Source organism: Carettochelys insculpta, chromosome 27 (assembly GCF_033958435.1).
Source record: "Carettochelys insculpta isolate YL-2023 chromosome 27, ASM3395843v1, whole genome shotgun sequence".
NCBI classification, from domain to species: Eukaryota; Metazoa; Chordata; order Testudines; family Carettochelyidae; genus Carettochelys; species Carettochelys insculpta.
In genome coordinates, this window is record NC_134163.1 from 3,822,206 (window position 1) to 3,848,939 (window position 26,734).

Sequence of the window (26,734 nt, forward strand, 5' to 3'; positions counted from 1 at the left end):
AACTCCCAACTGAAGGTCTTGCCTTTTAGCAGTTAGTACTGTACCTTGTGCATTTTAACATGTGGGATGGCAGTGAGACATGGTCTCTGAAGGGAAGGCACTCCTTTTTCATTGTTTCCTGCCCTTTCTAGTGTGCTGGTTCCAAGTCATTATTTGATACGGGATCATAGGAGTCGCACTCTTCCAAGTCAGTCTCTGTGGGAGTGGAATGAGGGTGAATCCTGAAGCTACCCATCTCCATGACTGTACCTGTGTCTCTTTCGTCAGAGGCACTTCTGTGTTTCTGGAAGCTGCATCAAACTGGTAGTTTCAAGCTGCTGTTAGTGACTATAGTCAGGAATAATAATGTGCAGGACAGGGGACTCTGCATTGCAGAAGAGGGAATGAAAGAAGGGGAGTGGGCTCAGGCTCTGGGGATTTCTACCACTGATAGGACTAATAGTTAAATAAATAAAATGGGGTGCCAAATCCATTTGAACAAGTAGTGTAGCTTCTCCTCTAGCTCAGAAAACAAGACTGAGGTCCTGGCCATTTAAACCAAGAAATCCAAGTTAAGGTCTATAGCAGCACTTTTTTTTTTTTTTTTTTCCTTAATTTGTCTTTAACAGAATGACCTCTTCCTTTTTACAGAAAAGAATAACTTATCTTTCATTGAAACTTCTGCCCTGGATTCCACAAATGTAGAAGAAGCCTTCAAGAATATCCTCACAGGTATGGCATTACTTTCTGATGTGCCTGTCTGCAGTATGGCACACTAAAGGATTTTATGGGCGGGGGAGCCAATGAGAACCTCTCATAGGAAGGGGACCTACCAGCTTGGATAAGTCTGGAGTTTTAAAAACCTAAAGATGGCTACAGTGGAGACACAACATTAAGGATAACAGTGGCATTTCTGCAGACTTTTTGCTGGTTTGTGAAGCCAAGACTATCTTTGTGCTCTTGCAAATCCTACTGAGGGATACAAATAAACAGAAGTTCTCCACTTTTGTTTTACTCCCTGGGTTCTAAGGATTAGATTTGTTTTGCTGGAACTCAAGCATGTGATGATCTCTTGGCCCTGTAGTGTATTGATGCCCAAATTTCTTAAGGAATACACCAACTGTATTTTCTCTTTTTGGAGGCCCACTATTTTATATCTCTCTGACACGCGCGTGCACGCACGCACGCGCACACACACACACACACACACACACACACACTCTCTGTGTGCGCGCATGTGCGCTGATACGGACACACACCGCTTTCTTTCAATTCAATTAGCTCAAATTTCACTTTTATTTATTTTTTTTTAAATGTCTTTGAATTCAAACTCAACTCCCTTTCTCTTGTTATGTGTTATCCATGTTAGCAATGTAGGTGGTGGTATAGGGCTGTGGAGCCCCATGTAAAGGGCTCAGCGGGCCTGCTCAGCCCTCCTTTACTGTGTGAGCTCTGCTCCCTTTTGTGGGTAGAGAACTCTAATGCAGCTTTTCTGCAGTTTGTCATCACAGTTTTCTTTATGGGGGAGTGAAGGACAGGATATGTACAATAAAACAAAGGGAAATGAAGAACATTCTATAGGATGGCCTTGTTCTGGCAGAGAATTAGCCTCGCAAAGATCCTTCTGTATCTGGGGGACCCAGCTGAAGCAGACGCCAAACAAGTATCCCATCCCAGTGACTGGGGGCTTGGGGGAGAGTGGCACCTAGTGCCAGACTTCTCACAGTGATGAGAAGAATGCTCTGATGCCTTGCTCCCAGACTTCGTGGGTGGCTCCTGCAATGCTTTGCTCTTGTTCTCCCAGCCCTTCCCCTTTCTGTGGCTCCTGTCACCACCACTGGCTTTGTGGATGGGCCATGATCACCACTGACTGTCTGCTTGTTGGCTCTGGCTGCATGTGCCACACTGCTGTCTGAATACCACTGCCCAGTTCACTTCTGTTGCCTTGGTAGAGTGGTGATGGTGGTGACAGCAGCATGGCCAGAGCTGTCCAGCTGACAGTCAGCAGCCTATGCATGTTATGAAGGCACTTCCTGTGCTGTAGCTGCTGCTGTCCCTATTCTGCACGCTGTTGCCCAAGGGCTGCAAGAATGCAGTGAGGGTATGCTGCTGAGGCACGTGCAACCCACGTAGATCTTTCCTGAAACCCAGTGGCAAATTGAGAAGTTTTCGGTAAGATTCTCTTGGAGAGAATGAAGATAGAAATTGATAGACTGCTGAGGGAAGAACATGCAAGTGAGAGATCTTGTACTGACCAAATAGCAACTCTGATCGTAGAATAGTCGCTTGAGTGGAGCTACCCCCGTATGTAACCTTCATAGACTTCAAAAAAAAGTCTTCAACAGCATTCATAGAGACACTTAGGAAACTACTGCAACGCTGTGGCATCCCATCCAAAATTAACCTGATTTGTTCAGTGTACGAACCCTCGACATGCCAAGTTGTTCACAATGGTGTCTTGTCAGAACCCTTCAGCATGCTCTCAGGAGTGCGACAAGGATGCCTATTGTCATCTTTTCTATTCTTGATCACAATGGACTGGATTATGAGCAGGATAACAGATGGCCGTCAATGGAACATTCAGTGGACACTTCTCAAACAGCTGGGGACATTGATTTTGCTGCTGATGTCGCCCTCATTTCACACTGACATGAAAGCATGGAAGAAAAGATCACAACACTAGACAAAACTGCCTCAGTGACTGGACTGAGCATTAACAAATCACAAGCTACGGGACATTTAATAACCAGAAGTATGAGGTGCATCCTTCACATCAAATGACAAGACTTTGTCGCAAATGAGGAGCTTTGGAACAGAGCAGGACAAGAACCACCTGATCTTCAGATCAAGAGAAGAAAGTGTGGGGATGGACAGGCCCCAGTGTCTGAAAACCATAATCCTGCATTAGTCCATCAAGCTGTCAGATGGAACCCACAAGGAAAATGGAAAAGAGGAAGACCTCTGTCATAGTGGAGAAGATCTACTGAGACTGAAGGACAGTCCACTATAAGTTTGTTTTTGTTTTTGTTTTTGTTTTTGTTTTTTTGTTTTGTGTGTTTTGTCCTGAGATGGAGTGAAGTGGAGGCTTGTAGATGACCTATGCTCCACTTGGAGTACAAGGGTTTCATTCAAGTCACCCTAGTGAAAGGGTGGTAGTGTTGAATCTTAGATCAACCTATGATCTTGACTTCACTGGTTTGGGCCAAAGTAATGTATGAAGTTGATGCATTTAGAACCAGATACATTGCAGGAGTTGTCCATACAGGGGAGATCTTCCACTTATGTTTTTGAGGCTCCACTTCTAAATTTGGTTATCAGCCAGAACTGGAGGGCCTGGTCTGTCATGTGTGGATGCTGTTGGCAAAAATGCTGAGTGAATCTGCTATTCTACTTTTTGATGGCATGTCCACCAGCAAGAGTTCCATTTACCAGCCACTCGGCAGCTTGAAGACATTGGTGCTTCTTGAGGCTTCTGGGTTAATTAACCAGCAGTCAGCATTGACTAATACAGATTGTACCGCTTACGGTCGTAGTGATACCTCCTTCACTATTCTGACCTGCCACTCCTTGATTATTCGCAAAAGCTACTTAGTAAGCCCAAAATCAATGCTCTTAACACCTGTAACCAGAGAAAATTTCAGAAGTTTCTGAAGGTCTTTGAACTTCAATGATTTCCTAAAATTCTTCTGCCTTCTTAGTAGGGATGGGAAGACTTAAAAGCACAAATACATGAAACAGCTTTTGCAGTCTCTTTTCCCCAAATGTAGCCAAAGGACTAGTTTGAAGAAAATGAAGCAGAACTGCTACCTCTCCAACATTAAGAACATGGTCTGGCTGGAACACAAGAAGCCTGCAGATAACATCAAAGTGAAACTTTGACATGCAAAAACAGAGAGGTATAGTTAGCAAGCACATGCTTTACAAATCATTAGTAGATCAAACTCTGTTACAGAAAGCCTGAAACATAGGAAGCCTTGGTGCTATGTACTCCAACCTGAAGAAAGCTCTAGGTCCCACTGCAACAAAGTTGCTCTTCTCAAATTGCACAGTGGTGAAATTAAAGTAAGCAGTTGTCTCAGTTGTGCTGAACACTGTTTAGAGCTATATGCAGAAGAAACATCACCAGCAGATTACTCAACCAAATGCCAACTTCACAGGTCATGCCGGTGCTAGATGTGAAGCCCACTGTGGGAAAGCTAAGCAAGACCATGGACATGCTATCTAGTGGCAAGGCTTCTGAAAAAAGATGGCATCTCAGCAGAAATCCAAGTGCAGGAAAGACAGACTGTTACCATAACTTCATCTGTCACTGCTCAAATACTGGAAAGAGGATGTGGTACTGCAAAAAAGTGTGATACAGACATCACTTTGCTTTTATGCGGCTTCAACAACTATAGGGCTATCTTGCTCATAAGTGTAGCAGGATAAGCTAGACATAAGAATGGCCATACTGGGTCAGACCAAAGGTCCATCCAGCCCAGCATCCCATCTGCCGACGGTGGCCAATGCCAGGTGCCCCAGAGAAGGAGAACAGAAGACAGTGATCAAGTGATTTATCTCCTGCCCTTGTTCTGAAGGCTAGGGCACCATACTTTATCCCTGGCTAATAGCCATTTATGGACCTAACCTGCAAAAATTTATCAAGCTCTTTTTTAAACCCTAATAGAGTCCTGGCCTTCACAGCCTCCTCGGGCGAGGAGTTCCACAGGTTGACTGTGCGCTGTGTGAAGAAAAATTTCCTTTTATTAGTTTTGAACCTACTACCCATCAATTTCATTTGGTGTCCCCTAGTTCTTGTATTATGGGAAAAGGTAAATAATTTTTCTATATTCACTTTCTCCACACCATTCATGATTTTATATACCTCTATCATATCGCCCCTCAATCGCCTCTTTTCCAAACTGAAAAGTCCCAGTCTCTCTAGCCTCTCCCCATATGGGACCCGTTCCAAGCCCCTAATCATCTTAGTCGCCCTTTTCTGAACCTTTTCTAATGCCAATATATCTTTTTGGAGGTGAGGAGACCACATCTGCACGCAGTACTCAAGATGTGGGCGTACCATAGTTTTATATAGGGGAAGTATGATATCTTTTGTCTTATTATCGATCCCTTTTTTTTTTTTTAATAATTCCTAACATCCTATTTGCCTTACTAACTGCCGCTGCACACTGCATGGATGTCTTCAGAGAACTATCCACTATAACTCCAAGATCCGTTTCCTGATCTGTCGTAGCTAAATTTGACCCCATCATGTAGTACGTGTAATTTGGGTTATTTTTTCCAACATGCATTACCTTACACTTACCCACATTAAATTTCATTTGCCATTTTGCTGCCCAATCACTCAGTTTGCTAAGATCTTTTTGTAGTTCTTCACAATCTGTTTTGGTTTTGACTGTCCTGAACAACTTGGTGTCATCTGCAAACTTTGCCACCTCACTGCTTACCTCATTTTCTAGATCATTGATGAACAAGTTGAACAGGATCAGTCCCAGGACTGACCCCTGGGGAACACCACTAGTTACCCTCCTCCATTGTGAAAATTTACCATTTATTCCCACCCTTTGTTTTCTGTCTTTTAACCAATTCCCGATCCATGAAAGGATCTTTCATCCTATCCCATGACCGCCTAATTTACATAAAAGCCTTTGGTGTGGGACCGTGTCAAAGGCTTTCTGGAAATCTAGGTATATTATGTCCACTGGGTGCCCCTTGTCCGCATGTTTATTAACCCCTTCAAAGAATTCTAATAGATTAGTTAGAAACGACTTCCCTCTGCAGAAACCATGCTGACTTTTGCCCAACAATTCGTGCTCTTCTACGTGCCTTGCAATTTTATTCTTTACTAGTGTTTCTACTAATTTGCCTGGTACTGATGTTAAACTTATCAGTCTATAATTGCCAGGGTCTCCTCTAGAGCCTTTTTTAAATATTGGTGTTATATTGGCCGTCTTCCAGTCATTTGGTACCAAAGTGGATTTAAAGGATATGTTACAAACCACTGTTAATAACTCCGCAATTTCACATTTGAGTTCTTTCAGAACCCTTGGGTGAATGCCGTCTGGTCCTGGAGACTTGTTACTATTCAGCTTATCAATTAACTCCAAAACCTCCTCTAATGTCTTTTGCAAAAGTAGGTGCACTAAGGTGACAACAGCTGGTGAATCATGTCTATCCTGAACCGCAGGATGGATTAGTGTCTGGAAGGTCAGCCTATTTGCATCAATTGCAAGAAAAGTGTAGAGAGTAAAACTGACCACTGTATGTTTGTGAACCTAACCAAAAAGCATTTAGCAGAGATGATCTGTTTGAAATACAGTAATCCCCCAAGGTACACGAGGGTTGTGTTCCTCATAACCCTTGTGTACCCTGAAATTTGCGTAAGTCAGGGGCTTGGGTGGTGGGTTGGCGTGTGGGAGAGGCTGGTGGTGGGGTTTAAGCCTGGGCTGGGTTAGGGCTGCAGGGGAGGGTGGGGGTGGAGTTGAGCTGGGTCTGCAGGGATTGGAGCTGGGGAACATGGTGGTGACTGGAGCCCCTTGCCCCTGGCAGCACTCAGGGGAATGATCGCCTTTGACAGGGGGATCTCCTCCCCACCTCACACCTGGGCATATCTGGAGGGTTTACTCTATAAAGCATGAATTTAGGGATTAGCTGTGTAAGAGCGGGTCACATACTCTAGATTCACATACTGAGACCTTAATGTACTAGAAAAGAGGGGATGCCAACCAACCCATTTTAGTCTTTTATAAGTTTATTCCATAACATGAGAACAGTAACAGAGAGGTAGCCGTATTAGTCTGTACTCCAACAAAACGAAGCAGCAGAAATGTAGCACTTTAACGACTAACCAAATGATTTATTCGGTGATGAGCTTTCGCGGGACAGACCCACTTCTTCAGAGCAATCTCGCTTTCAATATAGGCTGTAAATGTCAGTCTGTATTGGAAATGAAATTCATCTGAAGAAGTGGGTTTGTTCCACGAAAGCTCATCACCGAATAAATCATTCGCTTAGTTGTTAAAGCGCTACATTTCTGCTGCTTTGTTTTGCTAACATGAGAACAGATACCCAGTTTGAAGGCTGCATGCGAGACTGCTTTGAGAGGAACAGTGCTATGAAGCCCCTACAATCTCTAGAATCTTCTCAGTACTCTTGAACTGCCTACTTAAGAACATGAAAGATGGCCTGTATCCCTGCACAAGATTGGATGGGAAACTTTTTTTTTTTTTTTTTCAACCTGTCCTGACTTTTGTCAGAAAGGTGCTCATCGGGGCACTTTTCTTTGCTTATAATGCTGTCCTTCTAATCCAAGTAGAAGACTTATTACAAGAACTCATGGACTTTTGTTCAAGTTCTTAGGCATTTGCACTCACCATCAGCATTTAAGAACTTGGTTTCCACAAGATCCTTCATTTACTTTACTGGAAGTAGTCCAAAAGGTTCAGCTATTTTGGTTCTATGGTGACTCCCAGCCTCTCACTGGATGAAGAGCTAAATGTTTGCTGAAGGTGGAGACAGCCTTTCCAATGCAATCTAACTAAAAGCCTACCATTAAAAACAAAAATGCTAGGATACCAACCTTGCATCCTCTGCACACACGTGGGGAGGGAAACGCCTTTTTCTCTTGATGAGCATAGGTTAAACAGTTTTTCCTTCTATGTTGTTTGATGCATACTCAACATCCCTGGCAAGAGAGTTGCCAAGACAGATTCTTCAAAGGGCAAATCTACCAAGTGTGATAGCCCTGCTGAAAGAAAGACAGCTGCATGCTGGGCCATCTGAGTAGGTTGGACATGCTATACAGGAAGCTCTTGGAGGACGAGAACAAGACATCTCAAGCTTTGCTGTAAAGACGCATGCAAGTGAGATATGAAAGAATGTGAAGCTAATCCTGACCTGTGGAAAATCCTGACAAATAATGGTCAGAAGTGGGACCGCTATCTCCAGTGGGGTATAAAAGCCTAGGATAGAAGCTTCTTGCTACAGCTTGAAGAGAGAAGTGCCTGTGGGAAGCAAGCTGCTCCCAGCCAAGATGCATACATTTTGCAATAACTGCCAAAGACCATGCAAATATTGGATTTGATTATTGTCTTAGTTGAGGTTGATCCTGTTTTTGAAGCAGCGGGCTGGACTAGATGACCTCCTGAGGTCCTTTCAGCCCTATGATTCTATGAGAACCCATGGGAAACAAGTGTTAAAAGGAAAAACTATTGAAGACAGTGTCTGTTCCTCTCCCCCTTCCCCTCCCCCCACCAGAGTTTGCTCTTGTATGCTTAAATAATGTCTATCACGCCATATAGGAAAGATAGGAAGTATGGCAAGAGACCATGCTGATTTAATCAGGACATCTTGAATATCTAAACATTGAAGGAGTCCCACAAGAAGGTGGAAACTAAGTTAATTTACAAAGGCTAAATATAAACAAAATGCAAGCAGGGCAAATTTAGAAAGGCCATGGCACAAAACAAAATTAAATTAGCTACAGACATAAAGGATAACAAGAAAACAACATTCTACAAATACATTGGAAGTAAGAGAAAAGCCAAGGACAGGATAAGCTTGTTAATCAATGAATAGGGAAGAATAACGGAAAATGCCAGAGTGGCAAAAATGCCTAATGACTTTGTTTTGGTTTTCCACAAGAAGGCTAGTGGCAGTTGGGTGCCTAACATCATACTGAATGCCAGTGAAAGTGGGGTAGGTTCAGAAACTAAAAGAACCAGTTTAAAAATTGCTTAGAATGCCTTCAAATCATGAGGGCCTCATGAAATGCATCCTAGAATACTCAAGGTGTTGACTAAGGAGCTATCTGAGACACTAGAAATTATCTTTTGAAAAGACACACAGAATACAGGAGAGATTCCAGCACATAGGAAAAGGGCAAATATAGTGCAAATTGCATACCATTCAATTTAACTTCTGTATCGGGAAAGATAAGGGAAAACATAAGTTATGGAAGGTTTGTAGACATCTGGAACATAATGTGATAAATAACTGTCAGCTTAGATTTGTCAAGAACAAATTGCGTCAAACCAACCAACTAGCTTTCTTTGATGTGATAACAAGCATGGATGGGAGGGAAGCAGTAGATGTGCTGCATCTTGACTTCATGGACAAGATTGTATTAAATGCCTTACTGAAGACAGATACAAAAAAAAAACCTGAGTACTTCAGCTCCTGCTACTCTCAGACTGAGAGGAATTGGTAGGGAAGGTACATGTGGGTGGACGCCTGGGCAGCTTCAGTCCTAAAATGGCCAAGTGTAGGATCTTGACCAAAGGAAGAGGAGAGCAGTAAAATCAGACCCTGGGCTTCAGAAGAGCAGACTTGGCTCCCTGAGGGAGCTAATGGGCGCAGGATCCCTTGGGACACTCACATGAGAGGAAATGGAGTCCAGGAGAGCTGGCTGTATTTTAAAGAACCCTAGAAGGTGCAGGAGCACACCATCCCAGTGTGCTGTGAGGAAAAGCAAATGTGGTTGGTGACCACTGTTAAGCCAGACTGAAGCCTTTTTAAGTTTCCTTTTTGTGTTTAAGCTCACCAAGAAGTGTAAACTTAGACAGATTACTAGGGAAGAGTATGAATATATTGTTTGAGTATGCAGGGGTGTGTGTAATCAGGAAGGCCAAAGTGCAATTGGAATTTAATTACCTTGTACATCCCTTGCCAGTTCTGAGGTTTATATGGCTCTGTTAGCAATAAGGTGGTGGTCAGGGCAGGTGAGGGACCCTCAATGAATGGGGGAGGTAACCTAGTGACAGGTGATGTAGAAAACACTGAAGTATTCAATGCTTGCTTTTTTTTTTTTTTTTTGCCTCTGTCTTCACACACAATGTAAGCTCTCACGCTGCTGCAGTAGACAGCCCAGTATAGTGGGGAGATGTGAGCAGCCTTTGGTGGTGAAAGAACAGGTTAAGAACTATTTAAAAAAGCTGGACATGTACAAATCCATGGGGCCGGCCAGATTTAATGCATCTAAGAATGCTGAGGTAGTTGGCTGATGTGATTGTAGAGCCATTGGCTGTTATCTTTGGAAAACATGTGGTATTCAGGAAAGTCCTGGGCACCTGGAAAAAGGCAAATGTAGTGAGATGCCCAAAGGGACTGCATCTCTCCCCACTGTATAGACGCTTCAAAATATTGCCAGGGATGTAGTCTGGTGGGGTCTTTAAAAAAAAAAAAAAAAAAAAAAAAAAAAAAAAGGATTTTGATAGCCCTTATTGAACTACACTCTGCTCCTGTATGCAGCTTCTTATGGACTATTTGCATTGGTTAAGACTCCTAATATAGCCAACTTAGAGACCCAGGTAGGCTGCATGCTCCAGAGCATTTCAAAAATTCAGCTGGTTCTGGAGATGCTTGCAGATGGACTCTCCCAGCTATTGCCACTGGGAAGGTGATGGCCCTCGGGACAGACCAATAGGTAGTAAAGACTGACTGCAAAGCAGACTCTTTCTTTGTCTGTCCAACTGGCACAATGAAAGGGTTTTTAAAGACCTTTAATTCAAATATTTTACTCTGCAGGGTTCAGTCTGAGTCTGGTTCTGTTCAATATCTTCATCAGTTATTCAGATAACTGCATAGAGAGTACACTTGTAAAGTTTACAGATGGTCTGAAGATGGGTGGGGTTGTAAGTATTTTGGGAGGATAGGATCAAAATTCAAAATTATCTAGGCAAACTGGAGAAATGATCTGACATATAGATGAAATTCAGTAAGGACATATGCAAAGTACTTCACTTGGGAAGGAACGATCAGTTGCACGCATACAAAATAAGAAATGATTGCCTAGGAAGGAGTACTTCAGAAAGGGATCTAGGAATCTTAATCAGAGGCTAAATATAAGTCAACAGTGTAACTCTTTGGCTATGTCGACTATGCAGCACCTCATTAGCATATCCCAAAGTGTCTCATTAGTGTGCCCCTTTTTGAAAGTGGGGGCTTGTGTAGATAAGCCTTTGTGTGGTTGTCCTCCATCTCAACACTACCCCCCCCAGTCTCAGTCTGGGATGTATTACCAGACTGTTGTGAACAAGACCTAGGAGTAATTTTTCCATTCCACTCTCGTGTTGAGTAGGCCTCAGCTGGCATATAGTGTTTAGCTCTGGGCGCTACATTTCTGGAAAGGTATGGACAAATTGGGGGGGGGGAAAAGTCTGGAGGAGAACAACAAAATGATCTAATGATTTAGAAAACATGACCTATGACAGAGAACTGAGGGGGCACACATCTTCAAGTACTTAAGTTTTTACAGCCCCACTGCCTTGTGGGTTATCCTGGGAAGGAGCAAGGCTAAGGGAGTAAACCCTGACAGAAAATCCGGAGGGGAGTCCAAAGGCGGTTCTGTGCCAGCTTCTGGCATTGACCCAGCAACTCCTGCAGCTGAGCTGGTTATCCTCTCCTTTGGACTATAGCGGTAAAGCCAAGAGGGGAACACTGGTGTCTGGGCAGCTCAGGGTCCCAAAAAATTGCCCAGGCTCACACCTGGAGAGGTATTCCAGCATTGCTTAACAGCGTTGAACCAACACAGGAGGTAACAGATACTGGTTATAAACGCTCGGTCAATTGTCGTAGAGAACGAGTGCCAGGGGTCGCCTTTGACGGTGGGAGAGAGCATCGCATCTTGCTGGGCAGCCCCCAGCCAGAAGGGTACTGTCCCTCCACGGTTCACCTGCCACACTGGGTGCGTGAGGCTTAAGGTTCCCAAACCTGACAAGTGACTGAAATTTGAGCACCAGGCAAACCGATAAGAAAATCAACAAGAAAAAGAAACCATCAAAGTTTTAAGCTTGCTTGCTGGAATGTGCGGACCATGCTGACCGGTTTGACTGAAGATCTTCAGGACATCAGCGACACCCACGACACCCGAAAGACTGCTGTCATCAATGAGGAACTGAAGAGGCTCCAAGTTGACATTGCTGCTCCACAAGAGATGCGACTCACAGATTTGGGATCCCTAAAGGAAAAGGACTACACCTTTTTCTGGCAGGGTAAAGCCCAAGAAGAACCCAGGGAGCATGGTGTTGGCTTCGCCATCAGAAACACGCTTCTACAAATGGTGGAATTAGTCATGGGCAGATCAGAAAGACTCCTTCAGGTCATACTTCAAACTTGCGCAGGTCCTGTCCACCTGATCAGCGCTTATGCTCCAACCCTGTACGCCACACCGGAAGTAAAACAAGTTTTATGATGTGCTTAATGCTGCCATAGTGCAAATACCTGCTCGCGGACAACTGTACATTTTGGGTGACTTCAGTGCACGAGTTGGAGCCGATCGTGACTCATGGCCTTCCTGCTTAGGCCACTTCGGTGTGGGGAAAAATGAATGAAAATGGACAGTATCTTCTCGAACTTTGCACGTACCACAATCTGTGTATCACAAATACATTTTTCCAAACCAAGCCACAGCACAGTGTCATGGAGACACCCACGCTCAAAACACTGGCATCAACTAGACGTGGTCATTGCTAGACTTGATAACCTCAAATGTCCTTCTGACACACAGCTATAAAGTGCCGACTGTGATACAGATCACTCGCTAGTTTGCTCCAAACTCAAGGTGATTCCCAAGAAGCTGTACCGCTCTAAACCAACTGGAAGGCCCTGCAGTGATGCCAGAAAGACAGCAAACTGGGAGAGAGCCGAAACACTCGGAGACCCTCAGAGAATCTGTGCAGCAGCCCTGGGGGTGCCGATGTGACATCCAGATGGCAGCATCTGAGGGGTACAATTTACAACACGGCCTTGTCGGTGTTTGGAAGAAGAGCTAGAAACACAAATGATTGGTTTGAACCAAACTGCAATAAGATGATTCCAGCCATCAAAAGAAGCATGCTGCACCCCCTGGAGTACAAACGTTTACTGAGCCAGAGTACCCTGCAAGCACTCAGAGCATCCAGAAAAACAGTACAGCAGACGGTCAGGCGCTGTGCCAACAACTACTGGCTCGAGCTATGCAGCAGCATCCAGACCAGTGCTGACTTAAGTAATCTCAGGGGAATGTACGAGGGCATCAGGAAGGCATTAGGACCCACCCAGAACAAGATGGCACCTCTGAAATCCAAATCTGCTGAAGTCATCGCTGACAAAGCCAAACAGATGGAGCGCTGGGTCGAGCACTACTCCGAGCTGTACTTACACGAGAACGTTGTGGTTGATACAGCCCTTGATGCCGTTGAGCTCCTACCACTAATGGATGAACTGGACCAGGAACCAACTGTGGATGAACTGAAGAAAGCCATCAACAGCACTGCAGTAGGAAAGGCCCCTGGCCAGGATGGTATACCACCAGAGGTAATCAAGTGTGCCACGGAGACCCTCCTGGAACCCCTACATGAGCTACTGTGCCTGTGCTGGAGAGAGGGAGATATTCCACAGGATATGTGCGACGCTAACATCGTAACCTTGTATAAGAACAAAGGAGACAGAAGCGACTGCAAGAATTACTGTGGAATCTCCCTCTAAGCATCACTGGTAAACTGTTCGCTGGTGTCATCCTCGGCAGACTCCAGAAGATTGCTGAGAGGGTGTATCCCGAATCACAGTGCAGATTTCACGCAGAGAGCTCTACTGTTAACATGGTCTTTTCTCCTGAGGCAGCTGCAGGAGAAATGCAGGGAGCAGAGGAAGCCACTCTATATATAGCCTTCATCAGCCTGACCAAGGCCTTTGACTTGGTCAGCAGGGATGGACTGTTCAAACTGCTCCAAGATAGGCTGTCCTCCACGGTTACTCAAGATGATCCAGTCTTTCCACGAAGACATGAGAGGAACCATCCAATATGGGAGCACGTTATCAGATGTTTTCAGCATCAGGAGCAGCATCAAACAAGGATGTGTCCTTGCTCCGACATTGTTTGGGATCTCCTTCATGCTCCTCCAGGAGCATGCCTTTGGATCTTCAACAGAGGGCATCTTTTTGCACACGAGATCTGATGGGAAACTGTTTAATCTTGCAAGGCTGAAAGCTAAATCTAAGGTACAGGAAGTCCTCGTCAGAGAGATGGTGGTCTCAGATGACACTGCTGTAGTGTCACACACAGAAGACCAGCTTTAGAAACTGCTGGATCAGTTCCCCAAAGCATGCAAGGACTTCAGGCTTTCCATCAGCCTAAAGAAGACAAATGTACTTCCTCAGGACAGTGCTGAACCTCCATCAATCAGCATTGACAACTATGCGTTAGAGGTCGTCCACGAGTTTGTTTACTTCCGGGTCCACCGTCACTGACACCCTGTCATTGGAGTCTGAGCTAAATAGGAGGATTGGAAAAGCAGCCACAACTCTGTCCAGACTGAGCGAGAGAGTGTGGAATGACATCAAGTTGTACACCCACACCAAAATGCAAGTCTACAGAGCCTGTATCCTCGGCACCCTCCTTTATGGCAGCGAGTCTTGGATCGTGTACGCCTGCCAGGAAAACAGGCTGAATGTCTTCCACTCGTGCTGCCTCAGGTGCATCCTTGGAATATCATGGAAGGACAGAGTGCCCAACACCGCTGTCCTTGAGCAAGCTGGAATCCCAACCATGCATACCCTCCTCAGGCAGTGTCTGCTCCACTGGCTTGGCCACGTCCACCAGATGAATGATGGAAGGATCCCAAAAGACATCCTGTATGGCGAGCTAGCCTCTGGCAAAAGACTTCCCAGACACCCCCAGTTGTGCTACAAAGATGTTTGCAAGAGGGACCTCGGGGAGGTAGACATTGAGCCAGACAGCTGGGAGGAGCTGGCAGATGATCTGAGCAAATGGAGGCAGGAACTACACGAGGGCCTTCAGAAGGGTGAGATGAGGATCAGACAGCTAGCAGAGGAGAAGCGAGCCCACAGTAAGGACCTGCCAGACACCCATTACACATGCAACAGATGCAGCAAGGACTGTCACTCTCGTGTGGGCCTTCACAGTCAGTCAGCGCTGCAAATGATGATCCCAAATGGAACTAACAAGGGCGCGATCCATAGCCTATGTAGACTGAAGGATGCTGCTGCTGTTACTACTACTACTACTACTACTACTACGTTTTTACAGGGATGAGGGGGAGAAACTTCTTTTTAATCTCTGATGATAGGACAAGAAGCAACAGTCTTAAACTGCTGCAAGAGAGGTTTAGGCTGAACATTTGGAAAAGCTTTCTAACTGTCAGGGTGATTAAGCACTGGAAGAAATTTCTTAGGGAGATTGTGGAATCTCACTTTTTAAGAGCTGGTCGGACAAATATCTGTCAAGAATGGCCTAGAGGATAACACTTCCTGCCACCAGTGCAAGAGACTGGATTAATGATCTCTTGACACCTGTTCCAGTGTTAGCTACAATTCTGATTCTAACAACACAAGCAAAGAAGTATATTTCTGAAACAGGCTCAAGTTTCCTCTGAAGTGTCACAAGATCATTAATGCTCTCACTTCACAGTCTAGTTGATTAGTTTGAATAGGAAAGAAATAATTTTGCTTTATGATGTAGTATTGCACTGTTATGGGACGCTCTTGCTTCCACTAATGTATCTGCTCTAGACCACCATGGGGGAGACAATGGCTGTTACAATGCAGCTGTAACAACATGATGATGATCTTGTAGCAGTTGACTAGAGTTGAAGTGTCCAGGAAGCTTTGGAAAGAACTGCTGGTTGCATAAGTGAAAAGTTATCAAATGTCCTGTTGAACAATAGTGCTTCTAGAAGGTGACTCCTTTTTAATTTAGGACAAGCCCTTAAACAAAGAGCTCACTTGCAGGGAATTAATCTTTCTTCCTGTACCCTACTAAAACCCCATCCACCATATCCACTGCAAATTGGTGGAAAGCAGGATTTTGGAGGAGGAGTTGGCAGCAAGAGCAGATTAAACAAAGAGCTAGTTTCCATTATGCCCTTATTAACAGAGCATGGCAGAAGGATACAGCTATACAACTGATGAGGAAGCTGTTAAAAATAATGGTTTTCTGAGGTGTCCAAAGGGTCTGCTATGGGAAGCACCAGAGTACATCAGACTAGCTACCTTTTTAATAAGCCATTGATTTACTCTTGAAATTCTTCAGCACTCATTTTATCTGGAGTCCTTTGGAGGTTTATTCTGTGGAATGTGCAGATAACTTGTTGGAGCAAATGTGCATGAGTCTCGGCCCTTGGTAACACTTCTGTTCTCACTTACAGAAATCTACCGCATTGTGTCTCAGAAGCAGATTGCTGATCGATCTGCACACGATGAGTCTCCTGGCAACAATGTAGTTGATATCAGCGTCCCACCAACCACCGATGGACAGAAATCCAACAAACTCCAGTGCTGTCAGAATCTGTGACCTCCTGTAGAAGCTGTCTGTGCCCCTCCCATTGTCTGTGCTTCAGTTAGAAACTTATATGGGCTCATTTCAAATATTTCCTGTGATTCAGTGACTCCCTGTGTCCCTCTTCTCCACACCTGTCCCCAAACCCGTTCTTTCATCTTAGAGCTTTAACTGTAGGGCTAATATTCCCATTCCTCTGAAATTCCCTCTTGAATGTGATGACTTCTGGGCTTGAAGTGTAGGCACTGATCTGGTAAACGTATTTGTTGTGGAACATCTGCTGCTGGCTATTATCCCATGAAGCACTCTCCTCAAATGTATATTTCTATTTTTGTGTGGGAGAGAAAGCATGGGGACTTGGTTATAATGGCTGAAGAAATAACTAAATTTAGGCTTTAATTTTCCTGTCAGACTTTCTCACAGCCCTTTGTTTATGTAAACCTGGGGGAGAAATTTAAAAGAAAATATCTATTCTACTAAAAATGTTCTGTTTTTCTGTCCAGATGAAGCATCATGGTGAGGTTTTTAGTGGCTGCACACAAGTGGTATTGAAAATAACCTTACTTGTCATGTAATTCCCTTGAAATGAGAGTTAGTGTGGCCTGTGCAGTTTTACTGTTTTCCTGCCTGGGAAGTCTTTTTACTCTTCATTTTGTTTTTCTTGGGATCAATGAAGTATGTCTGTATTGCATTATTTGCCATGATGGTTGCCTGTCAGATGTGTGCAGGCAGTATGAAGTGGCTTAATATTTATTCTTGGCTTATGTTAATTAACATTAATGTACAGTAAGTGCCAGCATATTAATTTTAAGGTCGTCTTGCAAGCTGTAGAACTAAGTTCATTTTATACTGTAGATCAGTGTCTGGAGGAGAAATCCTTCCTAGTCCTAGAATTTTTTTGCATGCTGCTTTCTCACTAGGTCTGTCCCTAAATCTGTGAGGTGAGAGTAAAGCAATATTTTCATGTCATGTACATACCTGCACTTGTTAAGGTTTTTGGTTATTGTAGAGAAACACAATACTTTCTATATTTTGTAAAGCTTAAGCAGAATCCCAGCATCTTGGATTTTCTTTCCATTATCATTCACTATTGACCTTGTGCTTAATGTTTTCGTTGACTTCTACTAAACTATAGAAGATTCTGCATAATGCACAGTCTTGCCAGTTCACTCATAGCCTGTTCTCCAAATTGCAGGCTCTAACTTCCAAATGATTGTAATTCACATACTATGGCTGATTCTGTCGTCATTAGGACTAACAACTATAAAACTTACTTGTTAGTTGCTTGCTAGTTTGTGAAAAACCTTTTGAGTAAGGCTTCATCAGTCACCAGCTCTGCTATTGTTGCACCTTTGCAATAAACAGTATTGTGTTTGAAAGAGAATACCAAGTGAAATGAGGAGGTGGGAGCATCAGCTGTTCTCTAAGTTAGCTAAAGCAACTTCCAGCGATTTTCTTCCCCCCCCCCCAAGTATATTTTCAAATTCTGAGTTCGTGCCTCATTTGACACCCGCTGCCTTGCATGTCAGTGAAGGGATTTTATGATTATGAAGTGAATCTGAAACTGTATGTTGTGTGCTTGGGTGGGATTGGCATTCCAGTCTCAACTGTTTTGTATCTGGTTATGTAATAAAATCAAGGGCAATTAATTTTGATGGATTTTCTTTGTACAATATCCAGCCAAATGTATTGAATTTTTCATACAGAAAACCTAAGTGGTCACATAGTCTTAGCACTTTGTAGTTTATCATAAATTCTTTAAATTTAACCTGTTTTCTAGTACATTCACCAGTCACTTGCAGGATTCATTACAGGCTGTGGTATTAGCTTTTAGCTGAAAGGTCCCTGTCTGATGGTGAAGGTATTTATCCTCCTAGGAAATGAAGTATACTGTCCCTGCAAATTCCCAGCACTAGTATACTCAAAGAGCGATTCAACACTCTCACTAATAACATCCTGAGAACAGCACTCTTAGCAAGACCTGAGCTGGAACCTTCTCCTTTCTGGTGTGTCTGAGCTGTTGTGTGGAGGGTGGCCAGATCATAGTATACTGAAAATTCTTACAGCGTTTTGAAAATGCCCCTTTCATGAGCAGGCATCCACTCTTCTAGCTGGAGTCGACTTTTTAAAGCTCATTCAACAGAACACTGTATGAAGGACTGAGGAGCAATCAGAGAGTAGTTTGTGTTATGACAGAGAATTGTGCTGCTAAGAAAGAGACCTTAGTCCAAAGTAACTTACTAATGTGGTGATTTACCCTGCAAAGCCTTTGTTTCTAAAGGTGAACTTCACCACCCTCTCGTTAGGTGATGAGATTTTTCTGCAGGCTAATTTGAGAAGAATGGAGAGAAGCAGGAAGTGCCATGCTATACTCAAATTCATAGGCTCTGGAATAAACTTTTTACTTTTGTGATTTGTCCAGATTGCTAGGATTTGGCTCAGTGTCCTAATAGGACCCAAGCACATCTGTCTCATTACTGAAGAGATCCTGGGCTACTTCCTGTGCAAACTGGTCCTAGCATAATCTGCTGAATTGTGGACGCACTGATCCCATCCCCAGTACTGAGAGTTGTGGAGGGAGATACTTCTGAGAACTCATCTGTGATGTATGGAAGATACAGAATCCCCCAATACAATCTGAATGCCATGCTCCTCTTCTGCTGCAGAATTGTGGTGATTTGATCCCTTTAGGAATCACTGTGCTCAGGCCTGGGAGCAGTGTGGATGAAGGATTTGCCTTTTACTTTTCTGGCGCACTTCATTCCGCATTTGACATGATGTTTTTGTTTTGCCTTGGTTTGTTGCTTCATTAGACTGTCTGGATTGTTTCCCACCTGCTGTTCTGCAATTGCTTGCAAAGTCAGCAAAGCACAAACCTTTCCCCTTCCTGTGGGGATGAGATGATTTTGCCAAAGGTATTCCAGAGGCCATTAGCACTAGAAAGGACACTTAGGCTATGTCTGCGCTTACCAGGAATGTCAACAGCTGCTCCGCACTTTTAGGTATGCCAGTTGCATACCTAAAATCAATTTTGTAGCTGTTGACTTTGGTCTCTGGTTTCACTGCAGAATGTCGACTAATAACTAGCTAATAGCTATGTATTGAAGCTGTTTTGGAGAGGAGGCAAAAGACCAAAATTGATAAACACTGGCTGCGTTACTGAATGTATGCACAATGGAACCTTGTTAAATTGGCTTATCCTATTCTGAGTAGGGTTCTTTATTCAGTCTTACATTCTTTTCTGTCTCAGATGAGGATGTTGCAGTAAATACCCAGATATCTGTGCGTTCAGTGAAACGTACTCTGACTGCCTGTGGAGTTCATCTCTGGCATGTAAAGCAGGAAAGTGTAACAATTTTAATGATTTACTGGAAAAACTCCACAAATGACTGTCTGCTGTAACTGTTAAATCTGTTAAGAGGACTCTGTTTTGCCATCACTTGGCAGAGAAGAAATGAATATGATTTCCCATCCTTCCTCCCCCTCATCCCCTGTTCATCAGAGCTATATCAGAGGCAGCTGACTATACTTGGTACGCCTACAGAACTCCCAGCCTGTAAGAAAGAGACCTAGGCTATGTCTAGAGTACAGTGATTTGTTGACAGTTTTTTTTTTTGTCAGAAGGTATCTTCCAACAAAACTTCTGTTGACCAGATCACGTCCAAACTGCTGAATGGATCACAAGATTCTGGCTGCGCACTCAACAAAATGGCACAGTAGAGAGGGCTGCCCAGTGTCCCAGAAACTCTGTCGACAGAGGGTCCCCTAGAACATCCAGATCGGCTTTCTGTCAAGAGGTGTTATGCCTCGTGGGGAGTGGGATAAGGCTGTCGACAGCAGTGTTGTGTTCTATCGATTTTACTGTTGACAGAACACCTTGGGAATCTGACACTCTAGTGTAGACGCAGCCCTTGTGGTTTTTTTGTTTTTTTGTTAAGTCATTGAGAAATATCTGTACATTAAGAGGTATCCTCATGCTGAAGGACAACTGCTCTTTCAACTGAGAATTGTTAGGTTGCTATTGTTAGGTTAGGTTGTTAGTTTTTTGTGTTTTTTTTTTTTTTTTTTTTAAAAAAGATGGCCTGTTTTTTGCTGTCTGCACAGATCACCCATTGAACAACTTATTTGAAATCAGCCTTTCTATTTGGCCAGCAAGATTTCTCAATTGTGTATCCTCAAATCTTTGAGTGCTAGCTCTGTGGGCACAGAACACTGAAACAGCCTTGATCTGTCAGCAGTGTAAAAGTGTTGTTGCGTTCATCTCTGCCCTCTGATTGTCACCTTGTGAGCATGAAGTATAGGCTCTCTATACATTTTTTGATCTGTTTGAAAACAACATAATAAAACGCAGACCTAATGAGGTATTTCATAGGCACCTACTTGGGCTTCTCTTTTTTTCCCCTTCATAACGTTAAAAGAGACTATGCTAATTAAGGGCCTGCTTCCCCCCGCCCCCAAAGGGGCAAAAGTCAGGCAACTTCTCATGAAGGCTGAAATCTGTACTTACCTGGGTTACAGTGTTTTAGAGGTGAGCCTGAACTCCCATAGCTTCTAGAACAGACCCTTACCAGGACTGTAAATGTAGAATTTTGTAGTTCAGAATGGTGAGCAGTGGTATTTCCAGACAAATGTTGTGAGCTCTAAAGCTGCTTTATTGCAGTTATTTACATTCTTTTTTTGTTATCTATTGGGTTTTGTGGACTATAGCACTGGACATTTATGCAACTGAGAAGAGGTTTCTTTCACTTTTACTCATGGTTCCTGTGTTCAGTTAAGTGCAATTCACTTTGTAAATATATGTATTCATCACTTGATTTTGTGCATGGTTATTACGTACTGTGGCTATAAAGATTGCCAAACCAAATGGGGAGTATGTGTGAATTATTTTGTTCTAAGCATTCTTAAACTAAGAGGGGAATCTGTTGCTTTTGGAATTGGCAAGATAAGAGGACAGCTACCAAAACTGAGTGTGATGGAGTGGGGGGAGTGCATGTGTAAGTCAAGCTGGATGTGAGAGGCAAGCAGAGCAGCTCCCCATGGCTAAGGATGACCCTGGGGCTACAACTGGCAGGTAACACCTCTGCCCTGAACAAAGAGGAGGGAGGAGCCGAGCCGGTTTTTGAATGGGGGGAGGGCAGTTAGAAGCTAGGGGAAGAGAGAGCTAGAAGGCAGCCAGCCAGAGGAGGGGGAAAGCTACATCCCAGAGGGGCACCCCTCGGGGTCTTCTCCCCAGGACGTGTTGGAAGGACTGTCTAACTGCTGTACTGACGCTCTGTGAGAAACTGGGCATCTGTTGCCTAATAAACCTCCTGTTGTACCTGCTGAGTGAGTGTCACTCCTGCCAGCGGACAGGGTGCAGTGCAGAGGGACCCCTGAACCCCATCACACTTAGGTTAATAGATGTTCTGCTGACTTGGCCAGTAATAGGAACAGTTTGGAGGATGTCATATTAGCATTTGATGTTGAGTCAATAGGAGTTCAGACACACAGCTATTAATGACCAATGGCATTTGTGGAGCAGCCATTGGATTGACCCTTTCCCCAATGCTCCAAGGATCCACTCACTCTCTACTTTGCACCACAACCTTTCCAGCTGAACATTTGGAACCTATTCTGACCCCTTCTTGCTCAGCCTATTGGGGCTGCTGAACAACACCAGACACTTCATCTTAATGAGGAGCTGAGTGTGTTAACATCCAATGATGACCGGGTGTGGGTAAGAGGGAATCCACCTGAAGATGTGCAGAGCCCTGAAGTCACTGGGAAGGTGTTCCTCTCTCTTTCGGATCAGATCGTTTTTTAGTTAGTTCTGCTGCTGCAACCATGACTTCACATGGAATGTGTGTGCTTTATACAGAGCTCTTGTAGAGCCAGTGAGATTCTACCTTGAATAGACCTGTTGGGATTTTGTGCTCTTTTTCTACCACTCCCTACTTCTTCTCCAAGATGATGCTTTCAGGTCCCCTTTTACCTTGAGACTTTTTTCTTCTTTTGAGTGAGCTTACTGTCATACACATGCTGACATTTACAGATGATTATGCACCCCACCAATCAGCTTTGTCCCCCTAAGCCTGTCATTTTTGCCCCAGACCATCATCAAGCATATCTTTACACTCCCATGTCAACTTGTGTACACATACATCCCCAACATGCCCTGTAGCACACCTGCATGCTTTCAGGAACTGTGAAAGCTCTTAGCCCTGTGTGAGGGGGGGGTGGTACTTTCAGGATTCTTTGCACATTTCTCCTAGGCCCTAAGTGGCGGTCAGCTCTAGTGGGAGGTTAATCTTTGGTTTCCCAGGCTTGATGCCATGAAGCAAGGGAAGGGAACTGAAAATAGTTTTTGTATGTGCTCTCCTGGACAGAATTTCTACAGGCCCTTGATGAGTGCTCTGTTAGTCTCGGGTAGTGGCTATCATTGTCTCTCTTCCTCTTTAAGTAGGATAGCCAGCTAAAGGTGGCTTCTCTTTCAAGTCTGAAATTGGCATGAAGGGCTGGAGCTCCTTGTGGCACAAGACAGACTGCAGTAGGGGCCAAAAATCAGAGATGACAATAAACACTTGCTGCATTCTGAGTGTTTAAAGTTCCTTTTTAAGAGTTACTCTTCCTTTGTGGTGGTAAAACCAAAGTAGTTTGAACTTTTCCTTAGTGTCTCTTCCTTGTTCAATTCCATTGTTGCAACAAACTTGGAAACTCGGAAGATGAGAGCCACTATTGTAATGAGGAGAAAAATGGCTTCTATTGTGTTTGTTGCAAGATAATTTCTTTGCAGAAAGTGTGGGCATCTTGCATATTAAGGCGTGTGTAATTTCTGCCTGGAACCGTTAGTTTTTAAGGGAGATTAGCAGTAACTGTTGCCGGACTGTAGTTGGTCACCAAGCCATGGCCCCATCACTTTTTATGGGCTATAAGGATGAGCAAGTGAGAGGATGACTTCTGGAGCCTCAGAGCTGGCTCCAGTGATGAGATCTCTATGAAGAAGCAGCCCATCTCATCTAGAAGGAGGCATAGCTCACCTTAGTGAACCAACTCTTGGGAAACCTCAGATCCTGTAATGCATTCCACTGAGACTCTAGCTGATACCAGTATTAAAGCTTTGTTACAGGTTCAGCCTCCCTGGTCTAGCGCCTCTGGGACCTGAGTGGTCCTGAACCAGGGAATTTGCCAGATCAGAGGTGGTAAATTCTGCTCCCACCTCCTCTCCCCTGCTTCTGGGCTCCCTGCCTACAGCTTCCCAGCCTTCTCCCTCTCCCCCTGTGCAGGCTCCCCAGCTGCCAGCTTTCAGCCCCAGCCACCCCTCCCTAGCTGCAGTTTCCCACAGCTGCGGCTTCCCACATGGCTCTGGCCATGGCTTCCCTGGGCCACAGCTTCCTGCACAGCCCTGGCACTGAGCTGCCAGCTTACCAGTCCAGACCACTGCTCCTAGCCCAGGCTCCCAGGTTGCTGCTAGTTTCTTCTCGCAGCCATATCAGCTGTGGCTGCCCTCTTTGGGCTCCTGCCACTGGTCTGATTGGCTCCTCCTCTTCCCAGCGCTGGGACAACAAATGTTGCCAGATGAGAGAGTGCTGGATTTGGGAATTTTAACTCATACCTAAGAGATCCTACGCAGAGAAGCCTTCATCTAAGCAGCATCAAGAAGCCCCTTCCTCAGAAGCATTTCATGTCTCTTGGCATCAAGGTGGGTCTAAAACTGGAAACCATCCAAACTGGCACTTGGCCCCCCCAGTACCATTTTTTTTGAATCTTCACTGCTCCATATTCAGAGACATTCTTGTCAGAATCTCCAGTATAGCAGAGATGCAGATGGTGCATGCACCAATTCCCCCTTCTGTGTCCCTTTACCAGCTCAGACTAGAACTCTAAGATATGATAGACCTCCACCACTCTTCAGAGTCTTCTCTCCTGGGGAGATCCTCCTCTTGAAGGCCCATTTCCTGGTTCTACCTTGTCAGTTAACAACTTGCTTCTGCATCATATCATCTCTCCACATCCCTTTTCAGCTCAGTGATGACATCTTCACATTCAGTCTCAGATCTTCATACAGAGCTTTGTTTTTGGTGTCATCTATCTATATTCCTCAAGGAACCTACGCTTCCCAGAGCCCATCACATCTTAGGTCCCTTGTACACTAGTACCATTGCAGACCCATTAACCACCTCCTCACTGATATTACTGGAACCCCTGGGCATACAAGAGACCAGTTTTGTATTATTTCTTCCAATCTAGTGTTCTTTCACGGTCACTGGAACCACAAGATGACTTGCAATATTATATGCTCCCTTGCTATCTGGTGAGATTCAAGAAGACCAAGAGGCACCAAAGGAAGGCTTAACCCCTTTGGACAAGTCCTCATTTCCTGAAGAGGTAGTAATGCTGCCACCGCCCACCCACACTGATGCCTTTGGGGTTTTGCAGGACTTAATGAAGCATCTAGTGAAATCCCTCCTGATTTGCTTGAGAGGAGATCCAGGAGTATCAATATTCCCGGGTGGATGTATTATGCAATATGACCATCTGCCAGAGTAAGATCATATTGTTCATTAATGAGTCACTGTTATCACCTGTATTCAAGGTAACCACCTGCCAGCATTTCAGTCACTTGGAAAGGGGCAGATAAAAAAAAGTTACACTCCAGCCAAGAGAATGGGATACTTCTTTTCCCATCCTTGATTATAAACACAGTCACTGAAAAGGAATTGTCAAGCATGCGTCATTCAACAAGGACTCCCAGTCTAGATGCTTAGATCTTCTGGGTAGGAAGAGCTGCGTGGTGTTGACTCTTCAATTTTGAGTCCTAAATTATCAGGCCTCGATAGCAAATTGTGTTCACAGTTGTTCATCGTTCACTTTTTATTGAATATTTGCCACAAGATCAAAGGGAATATTTTCAAGCCCTCCTTTTTGGAGGGTCCCTTAATCACCAAAGCTGCCCTACTGGCTACCCTTGATGCTTCCAATATCACTTCATGGTTTGTAGCCACAGGTGGCGCTACAGTGAGCACGCTGGCTCTAGTGCTCTGGCCTCTTGAAAAAGGTGCAAAATGCTCTGTGCACCTCTCACTTGAAGTGTCCAAGTTCTTTAGAAGTGACGAGTCCTTGTCCCACCCTTTCCAGCCTCAAGGGCAAGACTGGTTCCTAGGAATATATATACCTGCAGTAGAGACACTTCAGGAAGTCCCAAACATCACAGCCCTTCTGACCATTTCAGTAGAAACCACAACAGGCCTATCACGCAGATTTTCAGAGCCTCCTAAGGAAATGTCCAGGCTCCAAAAAGCTTCTCCACCCAGTTCACCAACCTGGTCTCTTTAGTGGGAGGTACAATCTGGTCAAGGGTCTCAAACAACTTCTACTGCACAACTGCTCTCTTTCTCCCTGTGGGAGACCACTTGTCCTACTTGAATACCTAATTAGGAGCACATCACCTCAGACAAATGGATACTGAGGCGGCTGCTAAGGGATACTGTATTAATTTTCAAAGTTCCTCCCTTCCCCCTACCACTTCATATCATTGGTCATCACAGAACCCTCTTAAGCGGATTTCCTAAACCAAGAAGTCTAGTTCTTCCTATACTTAGGGGTAATGGAGCTGGGTTCCTTCAAATGTGTCCAGAGAGGGTTCTTTGGTTACCAAAAGAAGGAGCAACTGCAGGGTGATTTTTGGATCTCGGAAACTGTAACATCTATGTCTTACTGCAGCGGTTCAAGGTGATTAATATCCACCATAATCTCATCCTTACCTCCAAGGGATGGGTTTGTTTCCATTGACCTCCAGACCATCTGTTTTCGTATAGGTAGCCTTCTCTCCCACAAGTGCATTCTATGCTTTGCCATTGACTTGGAACAATAACAGTACTGTGTCCACCCCTCTAGGCACTCTGTGCTTTATGAAGGCTTTCTCAGAAGAAGTTACGTCACTTGGTAGGGTATAGCTGGTTAACTTGTTTAAGGGCTGCTCTACTGGAGGGTCAGTCAGCAACCAACAAGGCACAGTCTCTGAGCTTTTGTATCTATCGAAATTGACATGCCTCGCTCATGGGAATAAGGGGACTTCAAAGTAGGCGGGGTCCTTTTGAAAAGGAGCCCTCTGGGGACAAGACACGCGGTGGCGAGGCGTGTCAATTTCGAAGGGCCGTGGCCGCCTGCATGCTAATGAAGTGCTGAATATGCATTTCAGCGCTTCATTAGTAAACTTCAAAATGGCCATTTGCGGGGCTATTTTGAAGTTTGGGGCTTGTGTAGACACGGCCCATGAGTGAGATCACTCCACAACAGTGTCTTTGAACTAAGGGTAGTCAACAAAGTCTGTGATCACTTCCTTCAGGACTGAGAGGGCTGCTCTGGTGGGACTGACAAAAACCATCATGACCTGTAACAGCAACAAAGAGTCCTGTGGCACCTTATAGACTAACAGAAAAGTTTTGAGCATGAGCTTTCAGGAGCACAGACTGGTAGGACAGCTGGTCACTGTTGTCTGCGGCC

The 26,734-nt window shown here is 44.4% G+C and overlaps 1 protein-coding gene across 1 annotated transcript in view; it reads left to right on the forward strand.

Moving 5' to 3' along the window:
* Positions 1–21,116, forward strand: part of RAB11B (RAB11B, member RAS oncogene family) — a 37,557-nt gene extending 16,441 nt beyond the window's left edge. The window contains exons 4-5 of the mRNA XM_074978050.1: positions 631–711; positions 16,122–21,116. Of these exons, the coding sequence (XP_074834151.1) occupies positions 631–711; positions 16,122–16,267 (227 nt within the window). The 3' untranslated portion in view covers positions 16,268–21,116. The remainder of the gene's footprint in view (positions 1–630; positions 712–16,121) is intronic.
* Positions 21,117–26,734: the final 5,618 nt, after the last annotated feature.